Genomic DNA, 14,058 nt, shown 5'->3' with positions numbered 1-14,058 from the left:
GAAATTGGAGCCTTGAGGCACTCTTGAATCAGCGAGAATAATCAGAATACACTCCTATACACTCCTCCAATTTATAATAACTAAACTTTTTTCCTGGTATGTAGAATTTATTCCAGAAAATTTAGAAACCAGAACTTTTTCAAAAGCTATTAATGTTGGATCTTGTCAAATGAATTCTAGGCAGTATCTGTATGACCTTGTCGCTCGTATACAGGACTAGTAATTTCTAAAATGACAAAACATTTGTAACAATCAAACAATCCATCATGATGAAATGTGATGTGGAGATAAAATGTGGTAGACTCTCTTATAACTGCATAAAACTCTTGATTACGAAACCTTCTGGAGGATGTTTCATAATCAAGGTAAAACGTTTTTTTTATCTCTTTAATATGATGCTTTAACTGATGTTTTGAGCGAGTTTTATTCTGAACAATATGTCTCTCGTATAATTGGTATAAGGAGTTATCTGCATGGTCAGATTTGTAATTTCTTCTATTCAGAATATCTGAAAGAGTGTAGAAATATATCCTTTAAACCTTTAAAATTAATGAAAAAGCCAACAGCATAACATAGTCTATTGATATTAAATACATGAACAAAGAGAACATTTTCAACAGTGTTTTTCCTGATGGCCATCATTTATAAAACTAAAAACTTTGTGACAATTAAATGGTATTTATATGAAACAAAATATTTCTACTCTATACTTTATTACTTTTCAATAACTTCTTTGAACTGCTTAGTAGGTTCTAACATACATTATAGTTCACTGTTCTTGCTGATAAAAATCAGTTTTATTTTGAACAGCCTATAACCTCATTTGTTTTCTTTGTGTTATGGCTTTACTGTTATCATTAGTTTTATGATGAGCATAGTAATATAATCAGTTTTACAATACTGTACCATAGTAATTACTAATAATAAACTCTCACATAAATACATAAAGAATAAAATATACTTTAACATATCAAAAAGTCTTCAAATTAAATTAATGTTACACAAAAAGAAACTTAGCCCATTTTGATGGCTGGTATAATGTTATGCATGAAGCTATGAACATAAATTTAACTCCTCCAAAAGTCAACTCTTTAAAGTTGATGAAAATTATTCCTCAAATTCAAGACATATAATGAAGTGGTTTTTATTTACAAATTTACTAACAGCATAGTTTAAAACCAATGGATATTATATATGATCCACTGGTGCCTAGATTATGGGGAACCATCGCCTCTGCCAAGCAACGAGGCGGGTCGCAAGAGACGATTGTTCGGAGGAGTCCGCAGTTTTTCCATGTTTGGCAATAGGTCAACTCAAGGACGGTCTATCTCTCTCCCTGAAAGTACGCAATTTCGACATTCCCTCCTTCTGCTCGACCCCACCCCTTGGTGTCCACCAGACAACACATATCTGTATATACACTTGGATGTGACCATATGTGCGAGTGTTACCTCTGCTTGCCAGTGAGAATTTAGCATAACAGCGTACCATACACCTAACATTGTTGAATCAGTAATGCTGACAGTATTGTAAATACTGACAGCTAGAATCAGTAACATCTACATTGCATTCATCATCATTATTCCATCATCATCAGTAACACATAAAGGTATTTGGTTACTAAATGTGTTTTTTTTTTTTATAAAAATTTCTTTATTTTGTCTTTTTAATCTGCAAATCTGTTTCGTAAAAATATAGATATTTTTAGTGAAATTTAGTAAATGCTCAGAAAAATATGAATAATTATTAAGAGTTGTATTTAAAATTTTATATTTCAGAGGAAATGTCAACTTTAACATTTTTCAGTGCTAGCAATCAATCATATGCTAGAAAATCTAAACAAGTGGCATGGGCAAGTGTGTCTGACGTGCATTTATATTTTAAGAATTTGATTGTATAAACAATATTTCAACATTGTGTGAATTGGAAGTAATGTTTGTTATGCTCTTATAGTCACTCACAGGCTGCTTATACGATGACTTATAAATGCTGAAGGATATGTTACTATCTAAAACTCTGTCTAAATCACTAAATGAAAAAAGTTTAATGTTCACTTATAAAATCAGCAGTGTTTCAGATACATTTAAAAGTTCAACTGATTATTGCATATCCATTATGACCAGAACCAGGCAATATGATTATTTTAGTAGAAAACTTTTTTGGTAGTTAACGTGTGTACTGTATCATTGGATTACTACATGTGTTACTACATGGATTACTACAAAAGTCCACTACATGTGTTCAGACATATTACCAAATCATAGCTTGTGTCAATTTCAGCACATAATGATTAATACGTTTAAGTTTCTAATTTTATTAAGTGTTTTGAGTTAACTCATAAATTTTAAATAAGGTTTTTAGTTTTATTGTGACAACGTTTTTGTTCAGGAAGTGAAAATCTTCATTTACTAAATTTGCAATATACATCTCAACTACTAGTAAATTTATAAACATTTTCTGAATATTTCACTTAAGCAATTTAAAACATCTTAGGACAGGATGTGAAGAGTGTGCACAAAGTCGACAATTTTAGTAAGCCTATAATTAAGAAAATACCCCATAAAAAAAAGATCTTGACTAAAACATAAAAGTCCATTTTGTAACCAAATACCCTTAACTGACATTAAATTAAGTAATAATGTAGATCTAAAAGATCTTTTCATTATCATCAGTACAAGCTTGTGAGAATTATTCACTAATAACAACTAAACAAAAAAGTTATCTTCTATGGTAAATTCAACAAATACTAGTCACAGTTATTCTGAAATATATATGAATTATATATTAATATAACACGTCTAATAGTGCTCTCTATATTACAAAATATTGTGTTTCATTATAAGTTCAGATTGTATGATTTTATGAAAGCAAAAACAACATCATACTATTTTTATGTATTGATAAAAATGTGTTTAAATGTAATAGAAAACCATAGACTTCCAAAATGTTATAATAATTACAATAGGTTGTCATTTGAGTCACTTTTATTAGCTGAAAAAATATTTAAATGTAGATATTTGAACTTATACTACATATAATCTTTGTCAAATAAACAAACATGGCATAAATAATGTCAGTATTAATAAATGTGTTAATAATCTGAAAATATTGAATGTTAATCGTGCTAGTTAACATAAACTGTTTATGGCTACGTTAATAATTGTCCTTCAGAAAGTGTTTGATCTTAAAACCATCCACAAAAGAATAATAGACTTTTTTAAATTTATTTTTCTCTCTAATATAATGAAAACCTATTATTGTATTTAAAATTTAACTAACTTGCAAATTTTATATTTTATAGAGTTAGACATATTCCAAACTTTTTCAGATGTTTATAATCTTTTCACATAAAAAAAATTTTAAGTAAAATATTTTTCTACATACAAGTATTACATGATAGGTATGAATTAAATATCATTGAATAAAAGTAAAAAAGTTCATATTCAAATTGAATATACAGTAGTTTCAACTTGAACATGTAAAAAAATAATAGGTCTAAACAATGATCAAGTGAAAATACTAAACTGAACTGACTTAAACTCTAAAAATTAAGGTATACTTATTAATACATGTTTCTGTTTCGAGTATGTGAAATAAAACATAATAATAAGAACTTTAATTAGAAGTATACTAAAGTGGTATTTAAAATACATATAAATAATTAATTAGGTTAATAAACCATTAACCACTGGTTAATGGTTTACTCATACTTGATGGGTAAATATTTCTAGTCAAAGGCTGACTAGGTACTAACTACAATGGGTAAATCAATGACTTTAAACTAGAGGCTATTGAAATAAAAATATATAAAATATTAATGCCAATTGAAAATATGAAGTTGTCATTTCCTTTAATATATTGATCAAGGATTTTTTATGAATAGTAAAAGAAACTTTGACACAAACAGTTAACCTGTTAAATTTCATATTCTGTATTAATATTGCATATAGTTATATTTTGACTATTCCAGAATTATTAAATAACAATTTTCATATATAATTGAATAATAGATATTAAAAATTTGATATTCGCAGATTTACATTCTAAAGTATTTTCATGTGGTGGCCAAGTGTAATACAGTTCCAGTATTCGAACCAAGTTGTTAGTTCAGGTTTAGCAGAGACTATGATTTCTATGCTTTGAAAATTATTGATGAAGATGACTCGGTGTATATATGAGTATTTTATATTGCATTGTTCCACTATTTCAGACATCAAATTAAATACTTACACATTTAACAATCCTAATTATAAAACTGAGATTTGTAAATAACTTTGCATAAAAACTAAGGTTTGTTTTGCTTGCCACTCTTCGAGATGTGTGTCGAGAGCTGAGTATGAACATCACAACTATAAATGATAAATTAAACGTGATTGTATTCTGTGTGTCATAATTAGAAAATCAATTCAATTTTTCAAGCTGTTCTACCAAATTTTGGTAGAAAGGAAAGATACTACTGTATTCAGGAAATATTGCTCTCTTTCTTATTCACTGTTTTACATAAAAAAATAGATAATGGAGCATGTTTGAAAATATAAAAATAATCATTTACAAAAACCATCATCATGTTCCTGAATTGTCAGAGCTTCTCTGTTAAGAAATAATTTGATTTATTATGTAGATGTATTTCTGAAATTGAAATTCGGATAAATAACAAATGATAAGTACCTAGTTCAAGAAAACAAGACAATTTCTAAACAGAATTACTGTAATAATAAAGTTAAAATTGCTATTAGTAATTTATAGTTTATTAAAATTTATGTGTATTCCACATGAAATTAACATTATTAACCCTATTTTGCCTGTGGCGATCACATTCCCCGGTGTTTGACTTCGTCTTTGTTTATCACTGGTTAATATTTTATTACTGACTAACAAAAACTAATTTGTTTCAATTATAACTAAGCTACAAAACTAAAAGCCTTATTTTTTATGAAAAATCAAATCACTTTACAAGGTAAAACAACACGTGGATTAAATCTTAACCGTGAGTTGTTGAAATAGAGAGCAACATCTAGAGGCACACTTCAGTTAACTTTTGCTTGATGCTTTCAACACTAGAAAGGCAGTGATATTACTGTTCATGGAGAAAATCACCTAAATTTGGTTTTAACTTAACTGAATATACCTCACTCTAGATCATGTAAAGTTATACGTATTTTGATTAAAGTGCAATTATCAAAATGTATTTACCAAATTTCTTTATTGTGACATCCTAATACTCAAAATTGAATTTTTTATGATAAACAATTAATTTGTAAACTACATTTACTATAATTAAACTCAAAGATGCATTTTTCATATAATTACATAATGACCATAGAGTTAAACCTATTATGTCTTCTAAGTTAAATCATTATTAGAAAATAATTAACTGCTTTACTGATTCTCTGCTTACTTTCCTCTTGGTTTAGACTCCTTATCAGATTGGTGGTTGTAATATCTGAATCCTCACTTTGAGTTTCTCTCGAATATCAGGCAACATGCATTGTTTATTTGTGATGGCTATTGGTTTGTGCTGTTCGCTTTCAATGTTTGTGCATATCCTTTTCCCTAAGCTGTGTTGTTTTGATGTGCCTTTAAATATGTAACTTTTTAATATTTCATATTTTAAAGTTTCATTAAATGAATTCTTTAAACAGTGATTTATTTTTGTGTAAGGAAACTACATTAACACGTTGACTGCAGTAGCCTTACAGGGCAGAGGCAGAGTGAGAGTACACAAGATCACTCAGTATAGAGCCGCAGTGAAGGTGTTAAATCATTCTTTTATATTACAAAAAGTATTACCACATACATTTTCAATATTATATATTAGTTTTGTATAAAAGATATTATTTTGTATATAGTTATGTATGGTATTTATGATTTAACGTTTTAATTTTTAGTAGTTTAGCTAAACTTAAGATACACATTGCAATTACATTTAAAAATATATCATTGAATAAATACTTAAATAAAGCAATATAGCCAATTTGCTTTTTCCATTTCTTATACAGTTGTTGTTAAACTTTCTCGATTTTAAAGTTTAACATATAATTTACAAAAAACTTTAAATATTAAAATTAAATGTAGACTGAATTAGTTACTATATTTTGCATTGTACTGTTCTAAAGCTTTTAGGTTTTTAGTAAAATTGTGCACATTGAAAACTATAGTTTTATGGAAAGCCTTCATAGAAATAACGCAATGTAGTTTTTAGCTGGAATCGGTTCAGTAGTTTCTATTGGCAATAAGAAGTCAAAGACAATTTTCTTTATCTCAGAAACAAATACGTAAGATTAGATGTATTATAAGATAATAAAACAGATTTGGAGAAAGAACCCTTGGGTGTTTCTGCTTTTTATAAGTTAATTTAACACAGTGAAGTCTTTATAATCCTTAGATAATAATGGAATTCCATAATGAAATGTGACCACATTTATATATTTCATAAGACAACATACAAATTTGAAAAATAATGGTCCTACCTTGTTTTTCCTTTGTTCTACTGCTTCAAATGATCTCTTATATCATTTCGCTTTGTTATAGGTGAGAGAAATAACAATCCAGAGTTAGTTCAAGAATCTCAATTCCTCTCATCCTTTCATCCACTGAATGCTACTTCCCGAAACCAACTCTTTTCTGAACCCTTCTTGACCTAATAGAATTAGGATCCATGAACTTCCTAATGATCTTTTACTATTAAGATTGGCCTGAGTGCTCATTACCAAAATGCATAATTAGTAGCAGATGTAGACTCTAGGAGTTGCGTTTGATGACAAGGGAGGGCAGGATTACTAAACAGAGAGATATTCAATTTCTCATTCAGCATGTTATTGAAATTCTCCTGTGCCAACTATATACAAAATCAAAAATGTCTGACATTATGGTCTTTACAGACTTCTTGTTAAGATATAAATCCAGGAAATGTCTTGGACATGAAGTTGCAGATATATTCTCTTGTTCATCGTTCAATTACTTTAGAGGTCATCCTTTGATACAACTGTCCCCTAGATTGTTTGCACATGTCTCTAACAATGATGTCAGTTGAATACAAGGAGTTGAATCACTGTTCTACTTTCAGTTATCCATTGCCCGCAGTATGGAAAACTCTAGTTATCTGTGGTTAGTATCTGTAGTTGGCACATGTTTTTTGTATCAACTAATTAGTATTTTCTGAATACTCATTTGGTAGAGAGAGAAATGGAGAACTGAATGCAGCTAATTTTTTCACCAGTTCAAACTTTTCGTATCCACTCTTTTGCTAATTCATCAATAATCAATGCAAAACCTGAGTAAAGTATAACATGTATGGCATTTTAGAAATCAGTAAAAAATTTACTTTCTTTCGATTCAGTAAAAAATTGGTCATTGCGTTTAAAAATATTGAATTGAACCCTACACCTCCTGCTTACTGCTCTTGAAAGTTTATAAATTCTAATATTTAAAAACTAAAAAATTGTATGCTAATTTCATGTAAAGAATGTTTCAATATAAATACTATTAAAACAGCTGTGACAGTTGACAAAATCAGTTTTTTGAGTGCAGTGAGTGAACAGCGCAACCAATAATCAACTAGACCACATTAATGTTTTTATTGCATCTCTTATAGTTTCCAAGGTTCCTTCAGTGAGCATAACAATTTGGAACACACTGTATACAGTAGTTTACTTTGAGAACCATCAAATGATAGAATGTTGATATCTGCAATTTTTTCCTGTATGACATCTAAAATATCAAGTACTGCAGCACTTTTGAACTGCTGCTTTAATGAGGGTTCTATGATGACCAGTACATCAGAAATCCTTGATTGTGTAAAGATCACTTCTAGTTATCGTATTCTGATGATAATTAAGAAACAAAACATCTCCCTAGACAGTACATACAAAACCTCTGTACTCTTAAAATGTAACCCTTCACCACAAACTTTTCTAGATACTACCTCTCCAGATGTATTCTTATATGTGTTGTATACATTATATGTATTCTTGTTATATTTCTTACTCTTGCTTTTCCCTTTCCTTCTTGGATGCAAAATTTCATCCAGTTTAATTTATTCAACAATTTGACCGCTCTAATTCATCAATGACAACAAGAACATAAATTTCAGGTCACAATTGATCTGAATGACACGAGAGCCATATTAAGCAGATATGTAACTGAATGTCTTGAATTGGTATTACCAAATTGATATTTCTCTTATCTATAACAGTGTCAGTAAATTGAGAGAGTCAAATAGAATGGCTCACTAAGCCTTCGGCTCAGCTCATCATTTCCATTGCCTGTAAAACAGCTACACTACTCCATGTTCAACTATAAGAACAGCAAATAGGCACAGAGACCACTTTTAGAAAAAACTACTCTACCTTTAGATAGCAGAAAGAGAAGCTGTCTTACATTCGGATTTACAAAATCTTTGAGAGCCAAAAACTAAAGGGAATAAATTTCTGTTCTCTTTCACAGCCATTATTATCTAATGCCATCCAGAATTGAAACAAGTATTTTACCAACAATCAGTCATTTTCATTTTGACGAATCAACATGATTACAACATCCCAAAATAGTGATTTATTGAAGATTCAGAAAATTAATTATTTTAGGCTAATACCTACCTACTCTTAAGTAAAAACAAGATCACAGGCAACGTAGAAAAATAGCTAATATTCTTAATTTTATTGTTGTTTAAGTTCTGTTTAAGAGCATTGTCTTGCCTTATGATTGTTACCAGAATGTATCTTTGTAAAACTAATTGGACAAATAATTTAAATACTACTGATAATCCTTTTGTTTATCAGAAAAGTGGTTCATATTATGAAAAAGCCAATTCATTTTGCACAATTCTTCTTTATTAACTTTTATCATGAATGATATAAAGAAGCATATTGTATACAGTTATAAATAATCTTATAATACAGATAATACTGATTTATATTACTAATAATAGAAATCATTATTACAACAGTTCAGTTTTACTCATAATATGTATATGTGAAAATATTTGTTTTGTTTTACAAACTTTGTTTTTGTTCTTCAATCATTTTTATGAGAAAGTTTAACAATGTTCAGTTTCTTATGGTTATTTTCTTTATGTATGTTTGGTTAGTTTAATTTGTTCTAAGTTTGGGCCTACTAATGGTTTGCAGAACAAGCTCAGTACGCAGCAGGCACTCGACCGTTCGGCCAGCCGCTGGTGTTAGGAGACAAGCAGGAGAATGGAAACAACAGTGATATGTCATCGCCAATGTCTCTGAAAAAAGGCTCCAACAAAAAACGATGATAAAGTCTATCCGCTGTAGGAACTGCCAATTTTTTTTTGTTTCCTAACCTATTGTTTACAAACCACCAAAATCCTTAGATTCCTAAAAAAGAAATTTGTGATAGAAAATATGCATGATTATTAAAAATTTATATTTTATTATCTTAAAACTAAGCATAATATTATATCAATTATAAAAAGTTAAACACTCTTAACAGACTAAGATAACCATACCAATGGATAGTGCACCTTGTAGCTATTAAAATTATTATGCAATAAATTTCTTCAAAGTAATGAATAAATGTCAGTTATTCAAAATTGTAAATGTCAAAGTATGAGTCACTCCTGGCCAAGTGTGTACCAAAAATTATTTCTTGTAGGATTACTACTTAAGTTACCAAAGGTAAAAATCCAAAGATATTCAAGTTTTGGATTACTAAGCAAAACTTGCCATTTATTTATTCTTATAATTTCTTAAAATTATTGTACATGATACTTGTAAACAAATGTTTGAAATATGGTAAAGCTGACAAAGCAATTTATTTACAATGTAGATAGTACCATAACAAAATCTTTTACAATTATAATTTAGATATTGTTATGTAAATATGTTCACAAACTGTATCTTTATTTACAAACAAAAAATCAGTGAGATTACACTTATGTAATGTAATTTGGATTTCTATCAGTCTGTAAAGTCTTCTTTCATATATAATCACTTAAATAATAAAAAAATCTATGACATCTTGATTTTTTTAATATTCATAACACAACTTAAAATTGAGAAGCTTTTAGATTTCCCTTTCTATCTGGTGGGGTTATTTAATTACTTATGTATATGTGTGTGTTTTTATCTGTATAATGGAATGCCAACTCGTACAAGTAATAAACCTGGTACATGTGTTCACTCTGTACCACAAGCAAATAAACCAGTGATACAAATGTTACCAAGATAAGGTTTCCCAAGGAGGACCTTTTCAGAAGTCCAAGTTTCTTGTTCTACCTCAGTGAGATTCCATTGCATCGGATTCCACGTGAAGGTGCCGTATAATATCTCTGAGTCCAAGAGCTTATAGGCTCGAAGATAAAATAAATTTTCCAATATCCACTAAGAATTAAGGAAATCTCGAAAAAAATCATAATTTATCCGCATTAGGAATAAATTGTTATCCTAATGTTAACGATCTGTTGGTGCATGGTAATAAAATTAATTATTATCATTTCTGAGCTATACCTGTACATATAGCACTAACAAAATATCCTAAAACTGAAATCGATAACTATATTTTAGAACATGTGCACTCCACAAAGTTCTTGGAAATTAATATCACAAGTTCTCTGTGTTTTATCCTTAATATCATATTTGTAAAAACTTATTTTTGAGCTACATCTACTGAGGTCTCCAACAGGGAATCACTTGGCATACTCCAGTTGAGGAGTGTTCAAGCAAAAACAAGTTAAAATACACATTGGAAAGAAATCCCAAATTTGCAACCATTCTATCTCGTTGCATTAGAGAGCAAATTTGGTGATTCCATGAAGCACAGACAAACACACACACATCAGAAATAATTAGATTTGCCCACTCATTGGGAAATACTAGCCACAAAATAACTTATTGCTGTACACTTCTTCTAATCATACTAGCTTATTAATGAAACTTACATTTAAAAAGTTTTTTCTTAGGAAATGAATATTTGAAAATAAACATATTTTGGAGTGTTAACATGTATGTATATTGTATGAAGAGTATTGAATGAGCTATAAAACATACAATTCATGTAATGTATTGTCAGGCAGTTATCCCAGTCTTACAAAAGACCTATATATTTTTAGACCACATTTAAATTGTCATATTCAAATGTGTTCTGGCTTAATTTTACTGGCAAATATTGCTGTTGGTTTCTTTCTTGGAATAATAATTTTTACTCTCTGATTTTTCCTAGTTTACTTTGTTACTTTATCTTATCTTCGTGTTAACTTTTATATGGCATTCCCAATCTCTTGTATAATACTGATGAAAATAATGGTTTTTATACTTTTTTGATTTGTACTCTATCAGAGTAAAATAAAATATTGTCATCAGCATTGTGTAATTTATGTTATTTTAATTTATTTGATAAATATGACAATTAATTATGAAGTAAGTTTTAATTTTTTTATTGATTAAAAACAAAAACAAAACTGATGAAATATATAAATACAGAACTATACCAGCTTAATAAAGTGTCTCAGGATCCTAATCCTATAATAAGTGTAGGCACCAAGTTAGGTTGTATACATTATATGCAAAACATAACACAACACACAAGATTTAAGTTAATTTAAATAATAACCAAAAATTACATGTACTGTTAAAACTGATGGTACAAAAGCATATCATTTAGATAGAGAATATTTAAAAAGATATAAAAAAGCTTAATATTTAAAGAATATTTTGGTCTAAATTATTTGTTTCTGTTAATATTAGTTGTTTAATAGTAATAATAAAATTGAAAACACAACTAAGATGAGGCAGCTTAAGTTTGTTTTAACGTAAAAACGTTTTAATTTTCGCATTCACAATATTTTAACCTAATATGTCATCACCAATACTTATAATGTTATCTCTAAGAAGATACTTATTAATTATTTTATATCACTTTATTGAAAAATGTATGTACACGTTTAAAGCAAATGTTGGTTCTATAATTATTTTTAAATGAGAGGGATCTATTAGGATACGATTATTGGGAATTTGGTACAGGTTTTCACATAAACGTACTTGGTATTTAAAGCATGATTAGTGGGTGTTTCTCAAATTAAATACTATATTATAGAGGAAAACAATGGTACAAATAAAAAAATTTATAACAAAATAATTTTGGTCTTAAATTTTGAATTGAAGGCATTACTTTTATACAGTTCTGTAATAAAAGCAAAGTTAAAGTAAAAAAATTCTTTATTGACATGTTTGTTGAGAACGGAATTTGTTAAATTTTACAGAGTTAAATACATAGTAAATAATATAACATGTTACAGTGTTTCATGTGGGAAATTCAAGATTACACTGTATAAAGCCGTTGATAGAGTGAATGGTAGCTTGATCAGCCAGCTGTGGTCATGTCTTGCTTTCCTCTTAAGAGTGCTGACGCCCAAGCGATCTATACATTGGCTATTCTGAGTAAGAGATAGCGCACAAGGCCGGTGTAAGCTATTCTTGTGCCCTAAGCAAAATACCCTCTTGCCACTCCCCACCACCAACTAGATCGCTCCTCCTCGCCGTCACATAGAAACACAATAACAAAAACAAAACTTCTTCCATTGCATATTTACATAACGAGAATTAATTAACGATACAAAAGAATATTTCATTTTAGAGTATTTTATCTCAATATAAACTCAATAAATAAAAATATTTAAAACTCTTGCAATTCAGTAGAAAGAACTGTATATCCAAAATTTAATACAAGTACACTTAGATCTGGAAACTTGGCTTTGTGTGAGGCTAAGCTTTTAAGTACGGGATGCATGCTAATCAAGCTAAATTTGATACAGGTAATAAAACTTACTCTATATTATGCTATTTCTGACAATTGACACTTGTGTTAATAGGTTAATGCACTGAGTCTCATATTGTATAATGAACCAAATGTTGATAAACTATTAAGCTATTCAATATTAAATTTAATATAATAAAAATTAATCATTATAATTTTTTTACTCTAAGCTTGGCATACATTATGTAGGTATTGGATATTCTCTTTTCTCAATACAGGCATATTCAGTATATATTCATGGAGTTATGATAAGATATTGTTTATTGTCTGTGTTTAATAGTGGAATATTCTTTCTTAATGTTTTTCTCCAGTTTAAGACCAAAACTATTTTAATATAACTATCCGTATTTGTGACGTGAATAATCCAAATACAACTGTAAACCGTCATTAATATATGCTATATTACAAGTATAGAAAATATCTAAACAAAAACAAGTAGATAAAAATAAACAAGTAAACAAAAAAACATTATTCTATTATTAAGTAGTTTTATTCAACAAAGTGTTTTGTAAACTCACATTTTCATGACGAATCTTAAACACAAAGTACTCCTTTTAGACTAGTTGGCAAACTAATAAAAATTAATTGTCTGTATTAGTTCTTAAATTGTTTTGGACAAAATCTCAAAATTCAATTAAGTCAAACTTATTTTATTTCCTTAAGGTTAATTACAATAAATGTGTTTTATTAAAATAAAGGAATATTTAGATCCCAATTTATACTTGATTAATACTTAAATAATAAATGCACTACTTATTAAAGAAAATATAGTATTTAAAATATGTACATAAACTTAAATAGAACTTTTATACAGTAATTATTGTTAATATTGAAATGGTACCTCTAATTTAAACTATTAAACAAATGAACTAAATATTTATCAACTTTTATTACAAATAACTAAACTTAAGACTAACATGAAGATGCATACCTTGAGTTCGCCCCACATTGATTGGTCCAAACAAACAAACTGTTAAGTGTGCTTTCTGTGATATCTAGTTGTGTATAAAGATTAAACCACCTTCTTTATGTTTCCATTTAGTTATTCTTTAGCTCCTTTGATTTCCAGTGAAATATTATTGGTTCATACCAGTGCTGTACAGTACTTATTTACTTTTTTGTCTACGAAAAATCACGGAACAAGAAAAATAGAAAGAAACTGACTTATTTCAACAAATTTCTTTGAATTTAAAATCGTAATACATTTTACTTACAAAATAACTTGTTCTGTTCACTACAGCTTTATTTTACATTAAAAGTGTTTAATCATGCTTATATGCT

General features: G+C 28.6%; 1 protein-coding gene across 12 annotated transcripts in view; it reads left to right on the top strand.

Annotated features, from left to right (window-relative positions):
- Positions 1-14,058, top strand: part of LOC124359657 — a 622,196-nt gene that overhangs the window by 587,757 nt on the left and 20,381 nt on the right. The window contains exons 18-19 of one of the 12 annotated variants that reach the window (XM_046812666.1): positions 1,214-1,342; positions 9,126-13,810. The exons of 10 other annotated variants lie outside the window; for them this stretch is intronic. In XM_046812666.1, the coding sequence (XP_046668622.1) occupies positions 1,214-1,342; positions 9,126-9,259 (263 nt within the window). In that variant the 3' untranslated portion in view covers positions 9,260-13,810. Of the gene's footprint in view, positions 1-1,213; positions 1,343-9,125; positions 13,811-14,058 lie in introns of those variants that run through there. One more of the 12 variants, XM_046812676.1, reaches the window with a different exon arrangement.

This window comes from Homalodisca vitripennis, chromosome 1 (genome assembly GCF_021130785.1).
Source record: "Homalodisca vitripennis isolate AUS2020 chromosome 1, UT_GWSS_2.1, whole genome shotgun sequence".
In the NCBI taxonomy this organism is placed as follows: domain Eukaryota; kingdom Metazoa; phylum Arthropoda; class Insecta; order Hemiptera; family Cicadellidae; genus Homalodisca; species Homalodisca vitripennis.
The sequence above is the reverse complement of the archived record's forward strand: the minus strand, read 5'-3'. Positions and strand labels throughout refer to the sequence as shown.